This window comes from Peromyscus californicus, unplaced genomic scaffold (genome assembly GCF_007827085.1).
Source record: "Peromyscus californicus insignis strain IS unplaced genomic scaffold, ASM782708v3 Scaffold_16__1_contigs__length_79575227, whole genome shotgun sequence".
Taxonomy (NCBI): Eukaryota; Metazoa; Chordata; class Mammalia; order Rodentia; family Cricetidae; genus Peromyscus; species Peromyscus californicus.
In genome coordinates, this window is record NW_026294458.1 from 18,413,034 (window position 1) to 18,436,702 (window position 23,669).

The window sequence follows — 23,669 nt, forward strand, 5'->3', positions numbered from 1 at the left end:
GCAGGCAGAAATCTGACAGGATGACACGTTACGGCATCTGAATGCACACTTCTCTGTGGGGTTCCTAGCAGCCTGGCAAAGAGCGGATGAAGGATGTTCATAATTCTCACTTTTCAGCAGCAAAAGCTTATCAGACCACCAGGGGAGTTGATTTTACCCGGGAGAAAAAGCGCCAGAAGGCATCAAAAATGTACAAGTAAATGGACTTAGGAACTGGATTGCTCCAATCCCTACTTCTCATGAGCGGGACTCAGCTTTGCATCACCATAGCCGTCCTGGACAGGTTCACTGACAGCTGAGTGATTCATTTCACAAGAATGGGGTCCTATGAAAACACCACATCTACCTGATCTGCGCTAGTCTTTCTTCCTAGGACAGGGTTAAGGTACTCCTTCACCTTCACCCATCCGGCTCCTGACTCTTTGTTTAGGCTCTGGAAAACAGAAAAGCAACTGCCTGGCAGTAAACTCCAGACAGTCACCTCACAGGTGACTCAGGAAGAGATAAGAACATTGACAGCCAGAGTTTGCCAGTCTCTACGTGGGAATATTTATTCCACAGCCAGTTCGTGTCATGAGTGTGGCATCACCAAAGAAGTTGGGAGGAGCCTCTCCCAGTTGATCCTGTGGTTCTTCAGGGCAAAACTCAATTAATTTGTCCTACCCTTCTAAGGAAAAGCAGGCATGCTTGCTAGGGACCCCAAAAAGGAATGTGAGGGATGAGCAGCTAAAGAGTTATATTTGACACCAATGGAAGCTTCACCTAGCAGAAGCCATTTCATGAAAAGATGGGTAACGAACAGGAAAGAAAGATGGAAAGCCAATGGAGGAGGGGAGGAAAGAGAAGTTGGAACTACCATGTGACTTTGCTGTAGTACACTTCAGGTCTTGATGGGAGTGAAACTTGAAAGAGAAATTACAGTTACACTTATGCCTTTGAAAGTTGCACTCTGAAAGAATGGTTCAATCACACACACTCAGCCTCCTCCTCCTCCTCCTCTTTCTAGAAAGGAGCAAGTAATGGCTTGTTGGAGGATGGGAGAGAGACCTTAATTTCTCTAGAAGCTAAAAACATAATCTCAATTCCTAACATTCAACTAGGAGTTAGTAGGTTATCTTAAAATACTACTTACATTTCATTTAAAATACAAGTTGATAAAAATCAGTAAATTGAGATCAATGGTCTCTTTTTAATAAGTTGGAATTTTCAGACCCACAGTTTTGAGAGTGTGGGTCTGTTGGAAGTATAAAACCAAATAAATCCAGTGCTCATCTTAGAGCAAAACCCTGTGGAGACGGCAATGAGTGTAGGTCCTGAGCCTTACAGGTGAAATGATGGAGATGATGCCTAGATTTTGATGTAACTTCACCACGATACCTTATACCCTTTCTGGTTCTTTCCCATCTGGGCCTTTGTACATGGAATGCTGTTCATATATGGGATGCTCAGGCATGCCCCATCAGCAGAGACTCCTGGGAACACCTCACTAGCTCATATCGAGGGCCAAAATCCTGTATGAACTGGCTTTCCTTGACTATATGGAAGCTTGTAATTTAGAAACTGAAGCACATTTCATTAGGAAATGAAAGAAATAGATAGATGACAGATGAGGACCAGGATGAAAAACTAAACAACTGTTATTACACGTCATTTAGAGACATGTAGTTTCTTTATATCACTGTTTCATTAATAAGCAGGGAAATTTCTTGCAGGAAACAATCTCTCAAATCATACCCATAGTGTTTTGTAACAGGGAATTTCTAGGACCAACCCATTTACTGTACTATAGAATTATATCCAAATCCCAGGCTCAGGGTATCATAGCCTGTGCATCTTAGACCCCCCCCCTCCCTTTGTAAAGCGGGAGTTTCAAGGGAGTGAGTAACTGGCCAGCAGACTTTTCCTTTCCTATAGAAATGAGTCACGGTGGAATCTTCTGCTTGGCCTTGACTCTTTGGAAAACCGTAGGGATCTCTCCTGCCAGAGACGCCAAGTGGAAAGAGTGGGCAAAGCTGAGTGCTGCTGTGAAGTTTCAGAAGTGTACCAGTGACTGTAGCTCATTCCTACTTCCTTGATAAGGACCCCGACTCCAGCCTCCAGGGCTCCGGGGCCTCACACAAGCTCTCTAGCAATTCTTTTTGAGAGATATATTGATGTATTCATTTGAATCAGTAAAGGAAAAAAAACAAGCTAATTGAAAGGGGGAATGGATTATCCCTCAAAGGAAAATAATCCTAACCATTCACACTTGGCATTTCAGAATTATACATTCCACAAGATCTGATTATGTCAGAACTGGAGGAAATCCCTTGTGAACCCAGAAGCATAAACCACAGAGAGCATGAAATTCCCTTCCAGAGTTCTCAGCTGTGGACTTGGTCAAGACCCATCCTCTGAGAAGGGGCTCTCTGTCATCACAGCAGCCTCTTCCCTAATGGACAGTGACGGATGCATGTTAGGGAAACCGACTTAGCTGTGTGTGGCCTACACTGTTTGGTGAGGCCACACAGAATGGTCTCAACCTCTCTTCTCTGCCACCTCATCAGATCTTTAGTGGTGGAACAGAACTTTGACCTTTCCCTGTGTGACTTGGCGTCAAGTCTAATCTTTCTTCTGGTTGCTCCACCATTGGTCAACATTCCTGAGAATTCTCTGTGGCTAGCTCTGAGACTGATATGGGTACACAGTCTCTAAACATCCTAGAATTTCTCTTGGCAAAGGACAGTAGACCTGGCAAAGCGGTGAAGAATAGGCTGGCTGGTATTTAATCACGACCCAAATGAGCCCCAAAGCGTCAATCACAGGCAAGGCTTGATCCTCACCATCCCATCCTTCCTTTCTCCAGGACCGAAGCTTCCCTCAATGGCAATTTCAGGAACGAGTTCACCAGACAGGGAGACCAAGGGTGTCGGACCCTCAGCTGTGTTCTCAATTGGGTTTCTGTAGCCTCAGTATATCTTTAGTTGTGCATTGGGGTTTTGAACTTTGTCCAGGGAGAAAGTACTCTAGACATGGGTCCCCATGATTTTCATTAACTCCAACATTTTTGAGAACATACGGTACGTCTAGCCCCAGATCCTAGAAAAAAAAAACAGATCTGAAAAGCTCTCCTTCTGCCTTTAAAAACAGTGGAAGCTATTTGAGGAGGAAAACATGTAAATATAAGTTTTAATTTAATGAGGTAAGTGATGTTACTTTAAAAAAGTGTTGCTGAAGGAGAGAAAAAAAAAGTATTTAACTGTATCAGACAGTCACACTTCAAAGACAGCTGCCATTAATTAGGGATTTGCCATGTCCTAGGCACACTTGTGACAACTGCTTTGCATATTTATCCTACTAAGATATTGATCACAGTTTTATTAGGCATAGTTTATCAAGTTCATTTTTTTCAGATGAGGGAACCAAGGTTTTCCTCCCACCTCCAATTTGGCTATTCATTAATTTAAATAGATGATTCTTGACTGCGTTGTATACGTTAGGCTCTATTTTTAGCTCTGTGGGATTTACTAGCGTCCTGCAAAAGGTTACGTTATAATGGCGGAAACAGCCAGTTAAACACATTGGAAAAATAAGGTATGGGCTGTGGAGGTATCTCAGTTGGTAAAGTGCTTGCCTCAGAGGCGTGAGGACTGGTGTGTGATTTCTGGAATCTATGTGAAGGGAGTAAACATGGTGGTGCTTATTTGTGATCCCAGTGTTGGGAGGTGTTAGAGACGTGAACTGAGGTTTACTAGCCAGTCAGCTTAGCCCACATGGTGTGTTTCATGAGAGACCTTGTCTGAAAAAACAGGTGGACAGCCTCTGAGGAAGGACAATAAAAGCTTTCCTATGGCTTCCCCATACACAAGTGGACGTGGACATGCACCAGCCCACACATGTACACATGAACACACATACATACAAATAAGGTCTATGATTAGACAATCATAAGGTAGGTTAAGGAAATTAAGGAAAATTAGGTAGGGTTCTCCCCACCCCCAAGTGCTAAGGAGCAAACCCCAGGACTTGCACATGCTAAGCAAATGCTCTACCATGACACCATACCCCCTGGCCCAGGGGAGGGACTGTTTTAAATAGGATTGTTATGGAAGACCTCAAGAAGGAATTACTTTTTAGAGACTTATATGGAACAAGGCAGTGAGCCATGCAAAGATGCGAGGAAACTGATCTAGGAAGAAGGAATAACAAGGGCAGAAGCTTGCTGAGTGTGGAGCTGGGTGTGCTCACTCACACAGTTCTGAGCCACTTGGCTAGGTTGTCAGGTTTGGCTTTTAAAAGGTTGAGTAGCATTTACAAAGGGAAGACTGGGGCGAGCATACTATGTGGGGGGTGAGAAGTGGGGTGGGGAGAGGTAGGTGGTCCAAGCCTTGGGTCCTGAGAGGTTCTGACAATTGGCCAATAACTGATTATTGTCACAGACTCAACCTGGCTTGAGTTCAAGTCTTTTGAGGTTCCAGAATGAGATCTAGGGTTCATGAATTTACACAGCAGTGTGGCTCCTCTTCCTCTCTGCCTCTTCATCCCCTGAGCCTCAGCATCCACCTACATTACAGTTAGAAGACCTTAATGTAAGTCATCTCTGTCTGTGGCACTAAATAACTAAAGTTGGTGTAACATGCTTTGAAAGTCAAGTCAACTTGAGCTCAGTCAGTTCTGAGTTACATGATAGCAAGACCAAAGGCCCCTCATGTAGGCTCTCCCTGTTGATATTTGCAGAAGTGGAATTGTGAAGTGATGTCATGGAGGCCATGATTGGGAGTAGCCTTCTTTGCTGGCTCTAAGAACTTGAGACAGTTACTTAATTTGCTCGAACTTCAGTTTTCTTTATAAACAATGATCATATGCCATGTTTGTTAATATGATACTTAAAAGTTCCATAGGTATAATTAATATTAGCTGTGTGACCCTTGGGCTAAAGGCCCACAGTGAACAACTTTTATTATTGGTAAGATTCACCCTTTAGAACTCTATAGAACACTGTAAGGATCAAATGAATCTTTTGCAAAAACTTTAAAAATTATAAAACACAACCCCAACATGAGGGCTTTTTTTTTTGGTGGACATGTGTCCTGCACCTTGTGTGGGAAGCAGACACCTGCAAGTGACAATCATAGAGCACCTTCCTGGGAATTTGTTCTTTCTCTGGCTCACTGAATTTGTTCACATATGAGGGACCTCCTCTGGAAGATGCCAGGGTAAGACAGACACCATCATTGATGTCTCGGGGCAAATTGAATGCCTGATAAATCGAAGAGTATCTTCAGACCTGTGTCTTTTTAGCTGCTCTTAGGATGTAATCAAATTGTTTTTTTTAAATGTCTTTCTAATTTCATTTTGACTAACTGAGTTGTATTAAAGACAGTTTGAAGCAGGAAAAAACAACTTTGTTCATCATGTACCAACTCTCATCTTAAGAATATATTCATGGCTTAGGATTGAGGCTATAGTGGTTATCAAGGCACAAGATGCATAAAGGACAGAGAAGTGGGGGGCCTGTGGTCAGCTTGTGCTTGCTCACTTGTCACTGGGCTTCCAGGCTGACACTAACAGATGGTCAATCTCCCACAGAAGGTTAGTGTGTGGGCCCAACGCTATCGAGGTGGAGATCCAGCCTGTATGGAAGCTGCTGGTTAAACAGGTAACTAGATCATTTTCTTCATTTTTGAAAAAGAGAGAATCTGCCTCTTAAAAGTTTCTTGGCCTCAGAGGGATTGGAAATAACACTTGCATCCCTTGGAATGGGATGCTAGCTGTGTTTCATGAGGCTGCTCCCTGACACTAGCCTGTACTTTTTCTGTTTATTAAGGCTTCTTTTCAGCTTTATTTAATCTCAGCAAACACACGCACACACACACACACACACACACACACACACACACACACACACACATCAGGATTTCTGACTGATCCTTTTCAATTGCTATCTATCTATCTATCTATCTATCTATCTATCTATCTATCTATCTATCTATCATCTATCTATCAATTATCTATCTATCTATCTATCTATCTATCTATCTATCTATCATCTATCTATCAATTATCTATCTATCATCTATCTATCTATCTATCTATCTATCTATCTATCTATCTATCTATGTATCATCTATCAATTATCTATCATCTATCTATCATCTATCTATCTACCTATCTATCTATCTATCTATCTATCTATCTATCTATCTATCTATCTATCTATCTATCATCTATCTATCAATTATCTATCTATCATCTATCTATCTATCTATCTATCTATCTATCAATTATCTATCTATCTATCATCTATCTACCTATCTATCTATCTATCATCTGTCTGTCTGTCTGTCTGTCTATCTATGTGATGGGGACATAGTCATGTGTGTGTGCATATATACGTGTGTTGGTCAGAGAACAGCTTACAGAGGTCAGTTCTCTCTTTCCACCAAGTTGGTCTCAGGGGTCAAACCCAGGTGATAAGGTTTGGCAGCTTCACCTGCTAAACCAGCCCACTGGCCCAACACCCCCTTTTTTAAAGTTTAAATGCACTTCTCAGTGACAGCCAGATTCCTGTTTTATAATATCCTGTTTCCTTGCTCGTCTGAAGTTTCTGTTCTGTTCTGTAGTAGTGTGGCATCATAATCTGCTCAGGGTACTACAACACAATCACCTGGACTGGATAGAAATCCAGGTTCAAGGGGCTGTATACTCAGACCCCGCTGAGGGCTCTTGCTGACCTGTGGACCATCAGCCTTTCCGTATGTCTTCTCACGAAGGAGGTCTGATCTCTGCCTCTCAGTACCTGTGTAACCCAAATTATCTCTCAAAGCCCCACTTCCAAATACCACCACACTGGGGGTCAGCACTTCAACAAGGGAACTCTTTTGGAGAGGCCATAAGCATTCAGTCTAACCACAGAGTCACATGATTATGTCCACGACCCCACGATTTTGAAATTTATCATTTTGGTCGTTTACAAATTAGTTTACTATTTCTATCTTCTTCAGTGTGACTTTTTATTAGTTTTTTTTAAAAAATAATATCACATGTTTCAACATTTTTGTTAGTACTTTCGTGTAAGTCAACCTTAAGTGGGAAACTTTCTCCCTTTCACTCTCTGAGCTTGCTGTCCTTCCTTGATGGCTTTGTATCTGCCTCCATCTGGTCCCCAGTGTGTCCCTCCTTGACGGCTTTGTACCTGCCTCCATCTGGTCCCCAGTGTTTTATTGGGTCAGAGCCAAGCCCGTATTGGAGGCAACAGTGTGTGCCCCTTAGTGACTTAGGCACTTTGGTCTGTGTCGGGCTTGGTGCAGGTCATGGATGTGCCATGGACTCTGTTCTATCCCACCCCACCCTCAGCTGGCTTTGTTTTCAGCTCCACGCTGGGGCAGGAAGCATCTGATACCTCTACTTCTCACCACAAACCCGGTTTCAGTGACCTATCTCTTCTGGGAGATGCTTCTGTCCTGACTTCCTCTAGCATCGAGCTCCTACCTTGTGCAATCTATATCTCTGATCCAGGCTGCTGCTCTGTGGCTCCACACGATGCTCCACAATTTAAATCTATTTGAATATGACTATATGTATCTGTGTTTATGCATGATGTGTGAAGTGGGAATAGGCACATGGGATACCGAGGCTTGTATGTGTGGAGTCAGAGGACAACTTCTAGTCCATTCTGTCCTCTCACCTTCATGTGAATTCCAGGGCTTGAACTCCGGTGCCCCAGGCTTGCACTGTCAAATGTCTTCACCCACTGAGCAATCCTGCCAGCCAAGCATATTTTTAGTCTCTTTCTAACCCTTGAAAATGGTCATTTTTGTTTCAGAGCATGGCCTTATCTCTCTAATATAAAATATTATTATCATTGTTCTATTTCTGGAGCAAACATCAGGCTATTATTATTTCAGCATTAGATTTTAGAGTAGTGTTGAATTCCCAGCAAAAGGGAGCTGGTGCATAGCTTTCTCATGTGTTTATTTCCAGCCCGTATGTCCACAGCCTCCCCAGCTGTGGAGAGGCAGGCTGCCTTATGAACCACTCCAAAAACGCATTTGAAAACTGTTAAGTATTCTCCAAAGTATCAGTTTGATCCTTTTCAAAGGTGTCTGGTATTTCATAGCACATATCAACCAGAACCCTTAGTAAAATTAAAGGGAGATGGGGCAAATTACTTCACATTTAGTTTGAAAGGATATTGAATAAGGGGATTAAATTAATTATGTTGCTGCTGTTTTTTTAGAAGAAATATTTGAGCAATTTTGTACTGTATTTCTATAAATTCAGTATCGTGTTATCATTAGTACATAATCTATAATTAGAACATTTTATGCCAAGTGAACTAAGAGCTATAATTTGTAAGTAAAGCAATTGAGATGGGGATAATAAGAAACAAAAGCTTTTTAAATTTATAAATAATATCCACAAGGCTTGAGAAACCCTTAATGTGTAACTTTATTAACTTATTAAGTAGCTACCAGTTCATTGTTAGGAGCAAAGTGGAATTTTATTCAGTGTGTGAGATAATTACAGACAGTAGCAGCTGGAAAGAGTACCCCTGCTTTTAGCCAGTATGTCGTCTGATTTATAAGGATGATAAAGGGCCCTTCCTCAGGAAGGGAATCCACTTCCTCTTAGTGGGCGCTCTCGTTCTTGCTGCCTCTCTGTGTTGTGGAACCTTCCTTCAGTTCCTTCCTAAGACTTGTTCTCTCTGTTGTAATCGTTGTATTTATATATTTAGGGGTACTAAGGTTGATCCAGGGCCTTGGGTATGCTAGAGATGAGTTCTACAACTCAGCTTCATCTCAGCCCTCTGCTGTAATCATTCATAGGAACCAGTAAGACCAAAGCAGGAAATATGGGGGGATAAACGATCTGAAGGTGTTATGGAGACACGTGTGCCTGCTGTGGCTGATGAACTTTGGAGCTGGTGACACCGTCCAAACGTGGTGTTTGCTAAATCCTTGGGAAAGCCACTGAAAAGAAGAGTATGGGTTCAGGACCCCCAAAGCCAAGTTCTCAGCATAAGGGAGATTTATTTGCCCTCGAGGGACAGAGGGCAGGGATAAGGGACAAAGACAAGAGACAGAGGACAAGAGAGAAGAGAAAGGGGGCAAGGGAGAGGGAAAAAGGATATTTGCCCTGAAGGGACAAAGAACTGTCTCTGGATAGAGAAGGGCAGACAGTGGTCCATAAGCAAATAAATGATGGTTTATAAAGGTACAAGGAGAAACTGTGCGTTAGAATGAGGTGTTTAATTTTAATTGGGCATGTTTATTAGGTGAGCCAAAGGGGATTTTGATTGCTGGACTTCAATACTCTGATAGCTGGACCTTGGTGGTCAGCCTCAAGAGGAGGAAGCGGCCAAATAAGGGAATAGACTTTGGTGGCTGACTTTAGGAATGTATTCTAATTGGTTTTTCTAGCCAGGCAGAGGGAGTTGGGAAGAAGGTCAAGGCCTGCCAGGGTCATGTTCACGTGCTTTAGCTGGCCAGAGTCCCTTCAGCCACTGCTGCTCAGGGTCCTTCTGGGATCAAGGGGAGGAGGACACTGATTCTACTGCCTCTAAAAGGATCTTCCTATGACCTGTGACAGAAAGAATATGCTATGTTAAAATAGCCTGGACAAAAGAAGAATCTTCCATTTTCATAGCACAATTAATCTAAGTCTGCAGCATGAGAGAACATGAAAGATAAAGCCATGATTTTTAAGATGAGACTGAATTATGCTTTTCCTCCATTATGGGGTTGTGTGACACTCTTCCTGGGCAGACACGAGCAAATGTCTTCTCAACTCAGTTAGGGAACTGACAACAGATCAAACTATTTACAACACCAAAATCCAATTTGGTGAACCCATTAGTTTGATTAGGGTTACTCACAGGAATATGGGTGAGGGATTACTTATGAGTGCATAAATAATTCAAGGGGAGCTATACCAACAAAACTCCGCCCTGGCATGGGTGATAGTTCACAAAATCTAGAAACCTGGAGTGAACTGAAGAACTTGCAGGCAACTCAGTGTGTTGGAATTGTCTTTTCCTAGTGGCTCAGCGGGGTTAAACCTTTTTCCAGGTACTGTGGCTGATCTGTGTTTCTTCCAAGCAGTTTGGCTGATCTCTATTTCTTCCAGGCTGTTTGGTCAGAGTGACCTTTAAGTGGCTCAGCTTACTCTTAGCAGTCTTCACTGCTTATAAATTCTTGGGGAGGGAGGAGTCTAGTGAATCCAGTCAGTTTCAGGAACTTCCTGAAGCTGTCCTACTTGTTTACATCTATTCTTAGTGACATTTTCCTGTCAAATGGAGTGTTTCCACACCACCACCACCACACCACCACCCCTACCATCACCACTACGGAAACACCCTGTTGTTTCACTTCCTTGTAAAATATCCTAAAATATCCTGTTGTTTCACTTTTCCATTCGTATCCTATGTTTCAAGAAGTTTCCCCCCAAATGGAGGGTTTTAACCTGGAGACTGCTGAGCAACATAACGGATAAAAGGCAAGTTGCTAGATTTTGTTACTGGTGAAGTATATTTTTGGAAATAAGAATGGGGAATTTTTGAGCATGTCTCTGGGTACTTAGAGCAACTTTACTTCTACCATATCAAATTCTATGTGCTTGGTGTTGCCTTGCCTGTGTTAATTGAGTTCTAAGTGAATTCTTAAGTAGCAGAGGTCATCATATGTTGTTAAGTTGGAAAGGTGTTCTATAAAGTAATGATATAATTCTGATTGCTACCACACAAATGACTCGTGCTGTTTTTGTACCTGCAGGTTTTAAATCCATTCTACGTGTTCCAAGCCTTCACCCTCACTCTGTGGCTGTCTCAGGGTTACATAGAGTACTCTGTGGCCATCATCATCTTGACTGTTATCTCTATTGTCTTAAGTGTGTATGACTTGAGACAGGTAAGAACTGAAATCATGGTTGGATTCCAATTGTATTAGCTTCTGGCTAACCAAGCAAAGTCTATAGAATTTCCACCCAGAGCATGGAGTAGTTCTGTCAAACGGAAGTCAGAAGGCAGCAACAGCAAATCTTACTATGGGGACAGTTGGGGGACAGGGCATCAGGAGTGCCAAGCAGATCCAAAAGTCTTTGCAAAGTTCGATCATCAACTGGAGGCTTAACCAGAACATGTTGAGGACTCTGAGGTTGTGTGTGAGCTGGTGTGAAGAATGCTGCATGGATTGATGACATTCTTACTGCTAAGATGGGGGAGGGCTGGTGACTCAAACTGCATATTAACCAAGACACAAGACACTGCTTTGTGTTTCTTTTTAGTATGGCAACCAAAAGCCAGGCTGCTAGATCCAAGGATAGATATAATTTAAGTTTTAATAGATGTTGCAGTGTAATTTTCTCCAAATGAAATAATTCTTCTTATCAGCAACACACAGGATCATTGATTTCTCCAGATCCTCACCAGCACTGTGTGATAGATATTGCTGTGTGGAAGTTTTCATCCACTGAGTGCTTAGTGTTTTAAATTGATGTACACTCACTGATTGCTAGTGAAAGGAGTCGTACTTTATTCACCTGAGCATTCCATTTTTCTTTTATATTCAAAGGCCTTTCATTTCCATAATATATATGGAAAAGTCATTTTTAGTCCATCTTTCCTAGTTGATTTTGGCTTTTTCATACACTAAAGATTACACAGAGGCATAGTATTTCTCTTTTCCTCCATGGTTTCTGGTTTCCTGTTCTGCATATCTGTTGTGTGACAAAACTTCCTGATGGTAGGGGGGGGAATGCAACACATACATCTACTCATCCTAGATAGGGATCCCACAAGAGATCCAAGTATGGATACCACCAAGTCCAACGTGATGAACCAAGTTTCGTTCGGGTTACTTACAGGATCAGCAATTACTCAAAGGCAGCTGCATCATCAAGGCCCACCCTAGCATGGGTGACAGCTCACAAAGCTGGGAACCTGGAGCTCACTGCACAGCCTGCAGGAATCTCAACAGGTTGGACAGTGTCCTTTCCAAGTGACTCTGGTCTACACCTCTTCCCAGCAGCTCGTCTGGTTTCTGCATCTTCCAGGCAGTTGGTCTGGTCTCAGAGTCTTTTGCAGCTCAGTTTCCCTCTGTCTGAGGGGCAATCTCCGTTTTTGTCGCTTGCTCAGTTTCAGGAACTTCCTGAAGCTGTTTTGAGTTGTTTACCTTCCTGCTTAAGGAGCTTCCCTGGAAGATACAAAGTTTTAATCCTGGATGAAACTGTTGTACAGCAATATCCAAAGTTAGGGTTTTTTTTAAATTTCTGTATTTTAAACCCCATATCAAAATTAAACATTTAGTACTGGACAGATGGCTTAGTGGTTAAGAGTGCTGGCTACTCTGGCAGAGGACCCAGCATGCACATCGTGACTTACAACCGTCCATGACTACAGTTCATGGAATCTGATGCCCTCTTCGAGTCCCCAGGAGTACCAGGTCACAAGTAGTGCATATACATACATGTGGGCAAAATAGCTACACACATAAAATTAAATAAACCTAAAAAAAATTAAAAGTTAAAATTCCTGTCTTCTCCTTAACAGAATCCTTAATTTACTTTGCCCCAAACAGTGAGCAACCTGGGAACATGAGCTTTAATGGCAGTGCTGCAAAGGATTCCAGAAGAATGGGAATTAGAAGACAAACACTGACCTTATTAGCAGCTGGTATTTGTTCACGAAACTTAACTGACCTAACTTGTAAAACGTCTTGTAAAGCCACACCAAGTGAGCCTGTTTCCTTCACAGCTCCCGTCATGGACCCTCAACCATTAACCCTGTTTATGATTTCCTGATTCATGATAGGTCCCTATCTCCATCATAACCATGTGCTGGGCACAACATTTGTAGAATGAGACACATGCAATAGAATAGGTGGCTTCCCACCACCAGAGAGGAACTTGCTCATCTCCACGTGAGAAACAGTGGCCCTGTGTCCTGACTCCCAGGGAAGTACTGCACATTATTGCATTGAGCACGTTTTTTTCAAAACTGACCTGTGGACTTTGAGGTAAGGGTAAGATTTGGAGGAAAAGAGGCTAGCAGGAGTGAAGGAAGGAACATCTAAGTCACTCTGCTGAGTTCCTCGTTTCTGAATTAAAGCTAAGAAGGATAATCTTGCTGCCTGATTGCCCCTACCCCAAATCATGCCACTTGAAGAAAGATTACATTACCGAGGCTAAGAAACACTTGCTAAGAAGTTAGGAGAATGTAAGCCAGAGCTGAGTGCAAGCCCTAGACTGTGTTTACATTGAGGTGTATCTGCATACAGTATAGCTGGGCTCTACCAGTGCATGTGCGAGCATAGTACTGAGAGTATCACTATATCCCCTCACCCCTGGCTCTGCCTTCAGTCGTGGCCTAGCAGGGCCCCGAGGCACCTGGGTTAATGCACCACTTCCCACATCTCTGGAGAAAATCCAGCCACGGCAAACACAAAGATATCCAGCAGCAGATGTGGAGTAATAACTGTATGCAAATGAGCTGTGGAAACTGATCCTGGTCCCACTGAAGAGGGACTGTAGAAACCAGAGGGGGCCCTATGAAAATCAGGCAATGAGCTTTGCAGCCATGGCGAACATCACAGAGCTTGCCGTCTCCTGGCTGGCTGGTTGTCATAGAAACCCATGCTTATGGTTTCTGAGTACCATTCGCTCAAAGAGAATGCTTACATTAGCCTACCCCTGTGATGTTGGGAGATGTAGAACACTCCAGGTCTATGAAACACACCTTTGCTGAGGGCCTACTGTGTGACAGAGTCTGGGGACAAGGATGAGTGCAGGGCCCCCTCTCCACCTTGGCAATTACGTGTCTCACGGGGGAGGAAGGGCAACAGGTAGCTATCATGGAAGTTATCCGTGCTCCAGCACAGGTGTGGAGCCAGGAGCTGAGCACTGCGTTCCCCCCCACCCCCACCCCCACCCCCGACCCTGATCTCATCCTTGTCGGGGGAGATCATATTTATACAGAGCTTCACGTGAAAGATTAGAAAGAGCTCGCGAGTAGCAAGCTGGGCTGAACATTCTAGGGACCAGCCCCACCCAGCATAGCAGACTCCCCCAACGCTAAGTCTGCTAAACAGATCCAGCTTCCCAGCATAATGAGGGTTGAGAATTACCGTCAAGCGCCATTAACTCATACTTCCCCACTTCCAAATGTGCTGATTAGCGTCCTCTTCAGCTGACGTGATCATGGCATCCACTCAATGAGTTTGCCGAGCAGAAAGCAAGGGAAGGGAGTTCAGCTGGGAAAAGAGCTCCGAAAGGGAGAGGAAGCTATTTTAAGCGTGCCGAGGACTCACTTAAGGGTCTGCTTGGCGTCAAGTGGACCTCTGAGTGACTGTCGCCCTCGGTGACTTCAGCGTTTCCCACACCAGCCTTTTGCTCCTGTGTTTATATGCATGTCAGGGAGAGAATTTTTGTTTATTTTTGTGTAGATCTAGCTTTTCCAAAGGGTCTTCCACGATGGCTAATATGTCGTAGAGGCTTGATACTGTGAGTGGTTATATGCATAGTCATTTGAGTCCCTTATAATATTGTATGAATTTCTTCAATGAAAGCCTTGCAGGCTTGGGATAAATCCCTGGCATGTAAAATACACCAGCAGAATGCCACTTTAAACCCAAATCCCTGGCATGTAAAATACACCAGCAGAATGCCACTTTAAACCCTGAAAGGTAACTTCAGGCTAAAACCAGATGTTTACCAAAGAAGGTACTGGGTTCTCAGGTGGCATTTTGCACACACTGTACGTGGCTGGCTACTAGGGTAAGCCATACCTCCAATTCCAGAATTTTGACCAAATCCAGGGTCCTTCACACAGAACCTTGGCTGACTCTCTCAGCTGCCTATGTAATGCCAGGTATAAATGCAAGACTCGGGTAGTTACTTTACCGCGATGTATATGCACCTAATAGTAGTCACATTTTGTCCACTCAGTTGACCAAATTAGGGAAGTTAGGTTTTTCATGTGGAACTGAAGTAAATACTATTCCTTCTCCCATATAAATCTTACTGTTGAATTCCTTACGTTCTCTCTGGGGAAAGTCACACAGCTGTGCACGATGACTATCAGTCTGGAAAAATTTGTAACGTTGAAAGTCATTAACGGAACATGGTAATTTAACCTGTAAAAGAAAGAAGCGTTCCATTTGGTTTATTTTAAGTTGAATTTGAATAGCGACAACAGGAACCAGCCTGGCTTCATCTTGGAGACATCCGGTTCTCTGACACCCATTGGGAAGCGGCAGGATCTTCTGCAGCAGCCCACCCTTACCCCAGTTGCTGGTGCCCCCTTCCTCATGCGACACACCATGTCAGTATGGGAAGTGTGTGGACCAATCCCCTCTTGCCTCTGCCTTCCTGGCCCCCTGTTATCTTAGGAATGGCTGCTTTCTCTCTCCACACTCTCTTCCATCCCCTCCACCTTGGATAGACATATCTCAAGAAACGATACCTCAGCGAGGCTTTCCAGGTGCTGTCCCGCTATGGTTTTTCCAGCAGCTTCTTCCTTTGTAGCTGCAAGCACTCAGGTGCTCTCAGCATGGTGCTATTATTGCACAAAGGGTTTTTGTAAGAATTAATTACCTGGAAGCTTAAAATACCTCTTCCAAAGGCTTATGTTATCTCCCCTTTCGGATGAGCAAACTGCAGTCAGACAGACGCACAGACTTATTTGTGCTAGCATCCGGATTCCAAAGCTCGAGGCATGACTCCAGCCTGTCAGCTCACCCAGTGTGAGCAAGCAGTTCGACAGGGACTGCTCTTCCCAGTGGACAGTCCTTTACAGGGCAAACTCAGACAAGCTCATGGTCTGCTCGGGCTTCTTTCCCCACCTTGGTTCCTCTACCTGTATCCGGGATTCTGTAGTTGTGTATCATTTTCTTTTTTCTAAGTTGTGTTAAATGAACAGGGAGAATTGCTCCTAAAGTCATGTCAGGAGGGAATGGGTGGGAGCAGCGGAGCTGAAGTATCAAAAGCCAAAGCAGAAGTTGAGTGTGGTGAACGTATCTTCAACCCCAGCACTTGGAAGCTGAGAAAGGCAGACAGATTATTTTGAGTTTGAAGCCATTCTTGTCTACCTAGCGAGTACCAGACCAGCCTGGACTACATAACAGCCTGTCTCAAAGACCAAAAAGAGCAAATCAAGGGCAAGCTGGGTTGTTTGCCCAGGTCATTTGGCTATGGCAGGAGGTTTATCCTTTACTGAATTTAGATCAGGCGGTTGGCAGGATACAGACTAGCAGCTGGTAAAGCCTTGACTTTCTGTTGGCAGCAATCCATTAAACTGCACAACCTCGTGGAGGACCACAACAAAGTCCAGGTCACCATCGCTGTAAAAGGCAAAGGTGAGTGACCCAGGCTACGGACTCTGCACCATGGTTGTACAGCAGACCCTTCGTCCTCATTATCAAAGACGGAACTTCTTTCTGACTAAACCCAGGACTGTGAGTATGAGGAGAGGAGTGAGGCATCTGACTCATAACGTTGCAGGAGGCTAAGACTGCAGATGCCTACCCCACATCTGCAGAACCCCGAGAGTGGCCGCCCTATCCAGCTTGGAGCCCCAGGCCTGGCTTGCCTCACCCTCTTCCAAAGTTTGCTCAGATTACTCCTACACATCATCGTCTTCATAGATTTCAGCTTCAAATTCCCTCTGCCCTCCATACTTCACATAGTTGGATATTCATGTGAACACTGAAGGCTCCTTTATCTTTTTCAACCAGCTATATCCCAAAGACCTTGCCTCATACATTCCAAGCTGTCATCTGGAAGGGAGGCTTGAATGGTGCCTTTTGATGCTGACTGCCTGCCCTCTTGGCATTTGCTCTGAGCTAGCTTGGAGTTGGGTAGCCACGGTTATGGGTAAGGAAAAAGAACTGCAACAAGAGCAGCAGAAGGTCTCAGGTCGCCTCAAAATGCTCTCAGGATTCCAGTGCCCAGACAGAGCAAGTAGCAGCCAGGGGCTCCTCCCTCTTGACCGATGTTCCGAAAAATACACTTTGCATGGAGCCTGGCTGGGTACCAGGTTCTAAAGAGGAATTTGTTACTCTTCATCCATTTCTAAGCTCCAAGAAACAATTTCCTAATCTAATTCCCTGGTGATTTTCAGTTGAGTGGAAAGGGGCCCTGGGCAGGTGAATAGATAGGGTAGGTCTTGCCCCACTGGAAAATAAGCAGATGGGAGTTCTTAGTTATTTTAATTCTTCAGAGAAACCAGGAAAAGGCCAAGACAGTCATGGAAGTTTTGCTGTCTCCTAGGTCTGCAGGAGCTGGAGTCCCGTCTCCTGGTTCCAGGGGATATTCTCATTCTTCCAGGGAAGATTTCATTGCCCTGTGATGCTGTTCTCATCGATGGCAGTTGTGTGGTGAATGAAGGAATGCTCACAGGTAGGCTGCTGTCACCCAGCATCTTCTTCCTTACCCCACAGCTAGCCCAAACATTAGCAAATCAGATCAGCTCTCCCTATTTGGCTGGGACCAAGCCCTGTGCTGAGACATGAAGGAGATAGGGGAGATCCATGCTGCCTTTTTGTTCAAACAAAGACACAGATTGTGCAAGCAGGCAGTGCTGGTTAACAATAGGAGTAAGCCACAGAACAGAAACCTAGAGGAAACATTTACTATCCCTTGGGGTTTATTGCTGAATGGTGGTGTGAAGGAGTTAATGGAAGGAGGTTTGGGCACGTGAGCAGGTGGAAATGTGGTCTCTTCATAAATCTGAGAATAGTTCTATCTGCATAAAAACAAAGCACAGCCTAAAAAATTGTCGGGTCCCAGTCAAAAGGGAGGAGAGATCTGCCTAGCCATGAGCTCTACAGGTGGGAACTCCTTAGATCTGGGTCTCCCCGGAAAGTTCCAGTGAGCCTTAGCATAGGCAACAGCCTGCTGCTCTGTTCTTCAGATTCACAGCCCCCGTGGCTCTCACACAGTGGTTCAGAGGGCTCTAGTGTTCACCTTCAGTTTTTAAAGTCTTCTTGTAATTATATGACTAGGAAGATGCTATTTATACAATTGCCCTTTAGTTTGGGAAGTCATGCAGGGCAGCACATTTTAACGAGAGACTATTTGGAAGCACGAAGCTAAAAGCTGTTTGTCCTTTGTGCTGATGGATGGTTAAACGTGCCTGCTTCCCTCTGGTAGAAAGCTGGGAAGGAGTGCACACAAACCTTGAACATGACCTCAGTGTAACGGAAATCCACTGTCTGCTCCTTAATTGTTCAACATAAGCAGATCTCAATATTTACAAATGACTCTACTTAATTTAAATGGAGACAGACTGTAGTAAACCTAGATAAGTTTGCTATGCTTATGAACTATCTCCTTTAATTGGCTGAAATCAACCTGCCTTGTGATAGGGGGAATGAATGTTGCCATGGTACCCAAAGTGCAGACCTCCAGCTAAGAAACATGTTGGCTGGCCTCTGTCCCTTGTGTGTCCGCAGCCTGAGTGTGCCTGTCCTCTGAGTGCTTCTCTCACTGGGTGACAGAGAGCATGACATGGGGACCTCAGGAAAGACAGAAACAACGGTTCCTTCTCCTTTCATGATCTACAGGATTTGCCCTGAGTCCCAGGAAAAGCCAGAGTGTTTTGGAGAGTTAAAACTGATCTAAAATGAACTTGAATGACAATGGGCTTTTCCTATGCCCACTTATGGCAAAACTAGAGTCACCAGCACCAATATCTGCATATTCTGAGTGCTGAAAAAAAAAAGATCCATTTTAGAGTCAGACTCAGTGAAACAGAAATATATATGAAACTAACTCTATGTGTCTTGTTAATTTCTTCGAAAGCACATAAATCCCAGCATGCACTACTTCCTTTTGTGTGGGAAATGGACCCCACTGGCACACATACTGTGAAAGCATCCAGATAGAGCCATCATGTTGGAGTCAGATTCCCGGCTGAAATATGGTCAGTGCTAGGTTATGTGTCCACAAATACAACTCAGATGCATCTATTTTCCACTTGCAAAATAACCCTTTGCAGATACAGATATTTATGTAAAAAAAAGTACGTAAACACTCCTAGTATCCTACAGTAACATGTTTTATAAATAACATTTATATCTCACTTCATCATGCTATCAAACAAGTTAGGCTAGGCTCCATTAAAATGCCAACTTAGAAATGAAGGAACAGAGTTAACAAAGACCAGGGCTACTCAATGATTAGCGATGGAATCAGAACTGGAGGTGGCACTTGTTCCCAAACACAAAGTGGCACTTGAGTGCAGAAGATGAGTCTGAAGTGGGGAAGCGACTGTCACCATTTTGACCTTGTCACCCTTTACTCTATGCAGGTTCCCTCCCACAGCACCCGCCCATCAGTGGCATTTTCTCCTGAGCTGCCACTGCTTTACAAAAAGCTTGACTTCCTTTCCTAAAGAGGCTTGGTGTTTATTTTGATGCAAGTCAGTGACCTTGCACCAGTTCCTCTTGACTCCATTCTGGCTACTCAAGTCCTCCAGGACATCAGGGTGGGGTGATACAGGTCTTCTTGTGGTTGCAGTCTCCCCAAGTCTGGGAGGCTGAAGCCTGACACCCAGTTCTGATAGCCTCATTGAGTGTTCTCATAGCCCCCTAAGGTGCAGTCCCTTTTCTTAGGAACACATGGTGCACAAGTCCCCTTGGGATCCCCTTTCTGCTCTTTCAGGACTGCTAATTTAGGTGGAAATGCAGGAGAGGGATGGCATGGGGAAGCGAAGGGCTTTCTTACTTTCTGGAAGTCTCTAGAATCCATGACCAAACTTACACATGATTTTCAGGACTCAGAGGCCAGTTTCCAACTTCCCTGTCCCTTGTACCTTTTCCCTGAGGCAATGTCTCCTTCAGGACCTTGCTTCCCCCAAGGGGGAGGAGGCAAGACACAAAGGGGCATATGATGGGGGAGAATCCATTCATAGTTACCATTTTCTTAGTTTTAGCACACGCTGTTTTACACCAACATTTTTCACACTGTTCCATTTATTCTGCAGTTCTTTTAGGTGGGTGAATACGGGTCCAAGAGAGGAGGAGAAATAATTTGTCGATATTCACATGGGATAAAAGTAGTGCCTCTGAGATCCGGGTGCACTTGTTTGGCTGTTCATTCCCTGAGTTCACCAATCTATTAGCAAAAAATCTACTGGGGATACAGCAGTGAGCAGGGCCGGCAAGGTTGCTGGAGCAAATGGAAAACATGAAAGTCGGAAAGGACACACATTCCTAATAACTGCTTCACGAAGAAAAACACCTAAGCCAACACATTACTTCCTCAGAGCCTATGCTTCTAGCCAGTGCCTTCTGGTTCTCTTGGGGATGCTTATGTGAGAGAGGGCAGCATTTTCTGTCTACCTGTACTCATGAAAGAGCTGATTGATTTGAAGCCTCCGTTTAGGACAGATGCAGTGATCTGAGATGGACGCACAGCATTTTTTCCTCTGCAGTCTTTCTGAATTGATATTCTGCCCCATGAACTTGTAAGCGATGGGTAGATCATACCTATTCCTCTCCCTTCTCTCACTTTTTTCTTCTTTTCTTCTTGTCCCCCCCTTTGTCTTGATGTTTATCTGTTTACTTGATCTGAGTTTCTGAAATGCCTTTATGTGCCAGGCACTGCACTGGGATCAGTTAGATAAAGGAAAGCTGACTGCACTGGCAGATGATTTTCTGTCAAGTGGTCCCAGTGATGCCATAAACAAGAATGTGGCATTTCGGGCATTGTCAGCATGAAGTCGCATCCAGCTCCGTGGGGACATGGGAGATTCTCTATTTGACAGACGCTGAGTTCTCAAGGTCCCTGGCGCCAACTCTGTAATGAGAGTGCACAATCAAAGGACTTCCTTCTGAAACATAACCCTCCTTGCACCCTAATCTTATGCAGGTGAATTCATCTCTTCTTGGACTTCCCAGAAAAGCCCAGGCATGAGAGTCTTAATAATACACGGGGAGTGTTAATTCTCTGTAAATTTATCTGCCTGGAGTGTCATTTCCGTAACAATATCTCGTGGTGACTTCATTTGATCAGTGCCTGTCTGATTCCAATTTCATTGGGGGTATATAAAAGAAAACTAGTTGCTACTATCATATTAGGCAAAGCAGTATTCTGGATTAATATTTCTTGTCATAAAGTAATCTGTAAGTATCTATGCATTACAGGGGCTGACTTACAAAACAGCGTGGTACAATTATTTGGAGACTTGCCAAAGGTCCTGTTTCTCCTATAGAGTCATTTTGGATGCAATTGGTAAATTCACACAGTGGAGGGGCAACATCACTGTTTTAAGGAAAATAGAGTAAGGACAGCGCTCAGCTCAGGGGATATGCTGAAGAATATTCAAGACTGCAATAAAATGTTATAGTTTCTTAAGCCTTGCATTGTAAACATTCTCCTCGATAGGAAGCTAGCTTTGAAAGAACAGTAATAGAAAAACCGAAGTAATCGCTTTTATTTGACTCGGACATACATTTAGCAGATAACACACTTTTTAAAACCTATTATATGCCATAGAGTAAAATGAGGAGTATAGAAAGTTCTTTATGACAAAGTTCTCCCCCTCATAGAAGGAAATGTAAATATAATCAATACAATGCCATTTCTAAATTAGAAAGATGACATGTTCTTTTGCTAATAGAACATTTAACTAAGGATTGGTGGAATTTTTAATTTGTTCTAGCATGTTTTAAATCTGGGAACTAGGAAGTGTTATCCACATTTATTTTTTTTTTTACTCATTTATTTTTTTTTTTACTGTGAAATGTGCTCTTTTGAACTTTCAGCTTGCTTTCTTTGTACCTCCAACATTCTGTCTTACAGAATGTCACCTTCCTTGAGAAGGGAACAGAGACTGTGGCAGCCAAGAGTAGGAGGTGCTGAGAGGTAGACTGAGGGATCAGAAAGGGCCCTGCTCAGCTGGAGCCTGTATGGGGATAAGCCCGGGAGGCCATTGGAACTCTGGTGGGTTTTGGGAATCTAAAAAAAAGTCTGGGGTTTATTTTACAATGGCAAGGGGAAAAATTCTTTTTCGTAGAAAAGGGAATGATGGTGTTCTGGATAGTTTATGTCAGCTTGACATAGCTAAAGTCATCTGAGAGGAAGGCGCTTCAATTAAGAAAGTGCTTTTATAATATGGGGCTGAAGGAAAGCCTGTAGGTCATTTTCTTAACTGATGATTGATGGGGGAGGGCCCAACCCATTGTGGGTGGTGCCATCCCTGGGGTTGGTGGTCCTGGGTTCTATAAGAAAGGAGACTGACCAAGCAAGCCAGTAAGCAGCTTCCTCCATGGCCTCTGCATCAGTTCCTGCCTCCAGGTTCCTGCCCTGTTTCTGTTCCTGTCCTGGCTTCCTTCAAGGATGGAGTACACTGTGGAAGTGTAAGCCAACTCTTTCCTCCCCAACTTGCTTTTTGCTCATGGTGCTTCATTGCAGCAATAGAAACCCCAACTTGGATGAATGGAATGGTGGCTTTGTTAGGAGTCACCTGGAAAATGTGTAGAAGGATTATAATTTTCCAGCTTGGGACCATGAGCTTTATGAGGACCAGGCTTCTATGCCCTGTTTATCATTATATTCCCAGCACTTAGCAGAAAAAGTGCTTTATTTCTGGCACAGAAATTTGTGGAATAAGCAGGGAAAATGTGTGGATGCATGGATAAATGACCACAGGAAAGGCAAGTGGAAACATGTTTACAGCTTCTGAAACAATGCTGGGTGATGGATGCTTGAGATATGGCTAGGTGATAATTTAACTGCTCATTAAATTATGATAACAGACCGCACATTCCACATAGAGGAGTGATAAGCAGAGTTTAAGGAAATATTTTAACTAGAACCAAGCCTACCAGTATATGAACCATGGGCATCACTGACCAGTCAGCCATTTGACTCATGGGATGAGTGCTAAAATGGTTGTGGTGATACAATGTGACATTGGTCCTGAAAAACTACCTGAGTTTAAACAGAATCAACAAAATGCAACCTTCTTTAGGAGAAAGTATACCTGTTACAAAGACACCATTACCTCACACGGAGAACACCATGCCCTGGAAAACCCACAGCTTAGAGGACTACCGGAAACACGTGCTTTTCTGTGGAACGGAAGTGATCCAGGTCAAGCCATCCGGGCAGGGACCTGTTAGGGCCGTTGTTCTGCAGACAGGTGAGTGGATCCAACTTTTGTAAATTTAAGCTGTGCTGAAGGTGGGGAGAATTGGAGGTGGGAAATTTTGCTTAGGATTTTGGAGTTTGCCATATTCTAGTAATAGCAGCTACACTCCTTCCTAACCAGACCCTTATGATTCTGAGTTGCCATTACCTTAACTTGAATGTTTGTTGTTAAACCCTTGTATGTGTTGAGTGGCATGCATAGATGCTGTAAATGTCCTTAAAGGCTCATGTCTGTAGGTTTCTCTTTGTTCCTCCATGCTTCCTCTTGGTGTTTCCCTGTAAAGCAATGTCGGCCACAACAACTAGGAAGGATTTTTCATCTCCGAAAGTTGCTTGCTAGATAACAAGTGCTCTGTGGATACTTTAGAGTCGGGGGTCTGTAGCCGGAAGGTTTCTCCAGTCCTGCCTGGCCTGCAGTCCTGCAGCCGCTTATAAAATAATCACTCAAGGGCTTAATATTATTTACAAACTGTATGGCCTATGGCAGGCCTCTTGCTAGCTAGCTCTTATATCTTAAATTAACCCATTTCTATTGATCTATG

General features: G+C 43.7%; 1 protein-coding gene and 1 long non-coding RNA gene across 3 annotated transcripts in view; one reads left to right on the forward strand and one right to left on the reverse strand.

The window, feature by feature from the left end:
- The window catches only part of Atp13a5 (ATPase 13A5), a 127,590-nt gene that overhangs the window by 26,398 nt on the left and 77,523 nt on the right, over positions 1–23,669 (forward strand). For both annotated transcript variants that reach the window (XM_052740600.1, XM_052740601.1), the window contains exons 6-10: positions 5,569–5,638; positions 10,752–10,886; positions 16,256–16,328; positions 17,242–17,370; positions 22,949–23,119. In XM_052740600.1, the coding sequence (XP_052596560.1) occupies positions 5,569–5,638; positions 10,752–10,886; positions 16,256–16,328; positions 17,242–17,370; positions 22,949–23,119 (578 nt within the window). The remainder of the gene's footprint in view (positions 1–5,568; positions 5,639–10,751; positions 10,887–16,255; positions 16,329–17,241; positions 17,371–22,948; positions 23,120–23,669) is intronic.
- On the reverse strand, positions 11,299–16,249 carry LOC128111987 (uncharacterized). The gene is made up of 3 exons (XR_008218811.1): positions 15,437–16,249; positions 14,100–15,107; positions 11,299–12,170 (listed from the first exon to the last, which is right to left on the reverse strand). It is a non-coding gene; the product is annotated as an uncharacterized LOC128111987 (long non-coding RNA).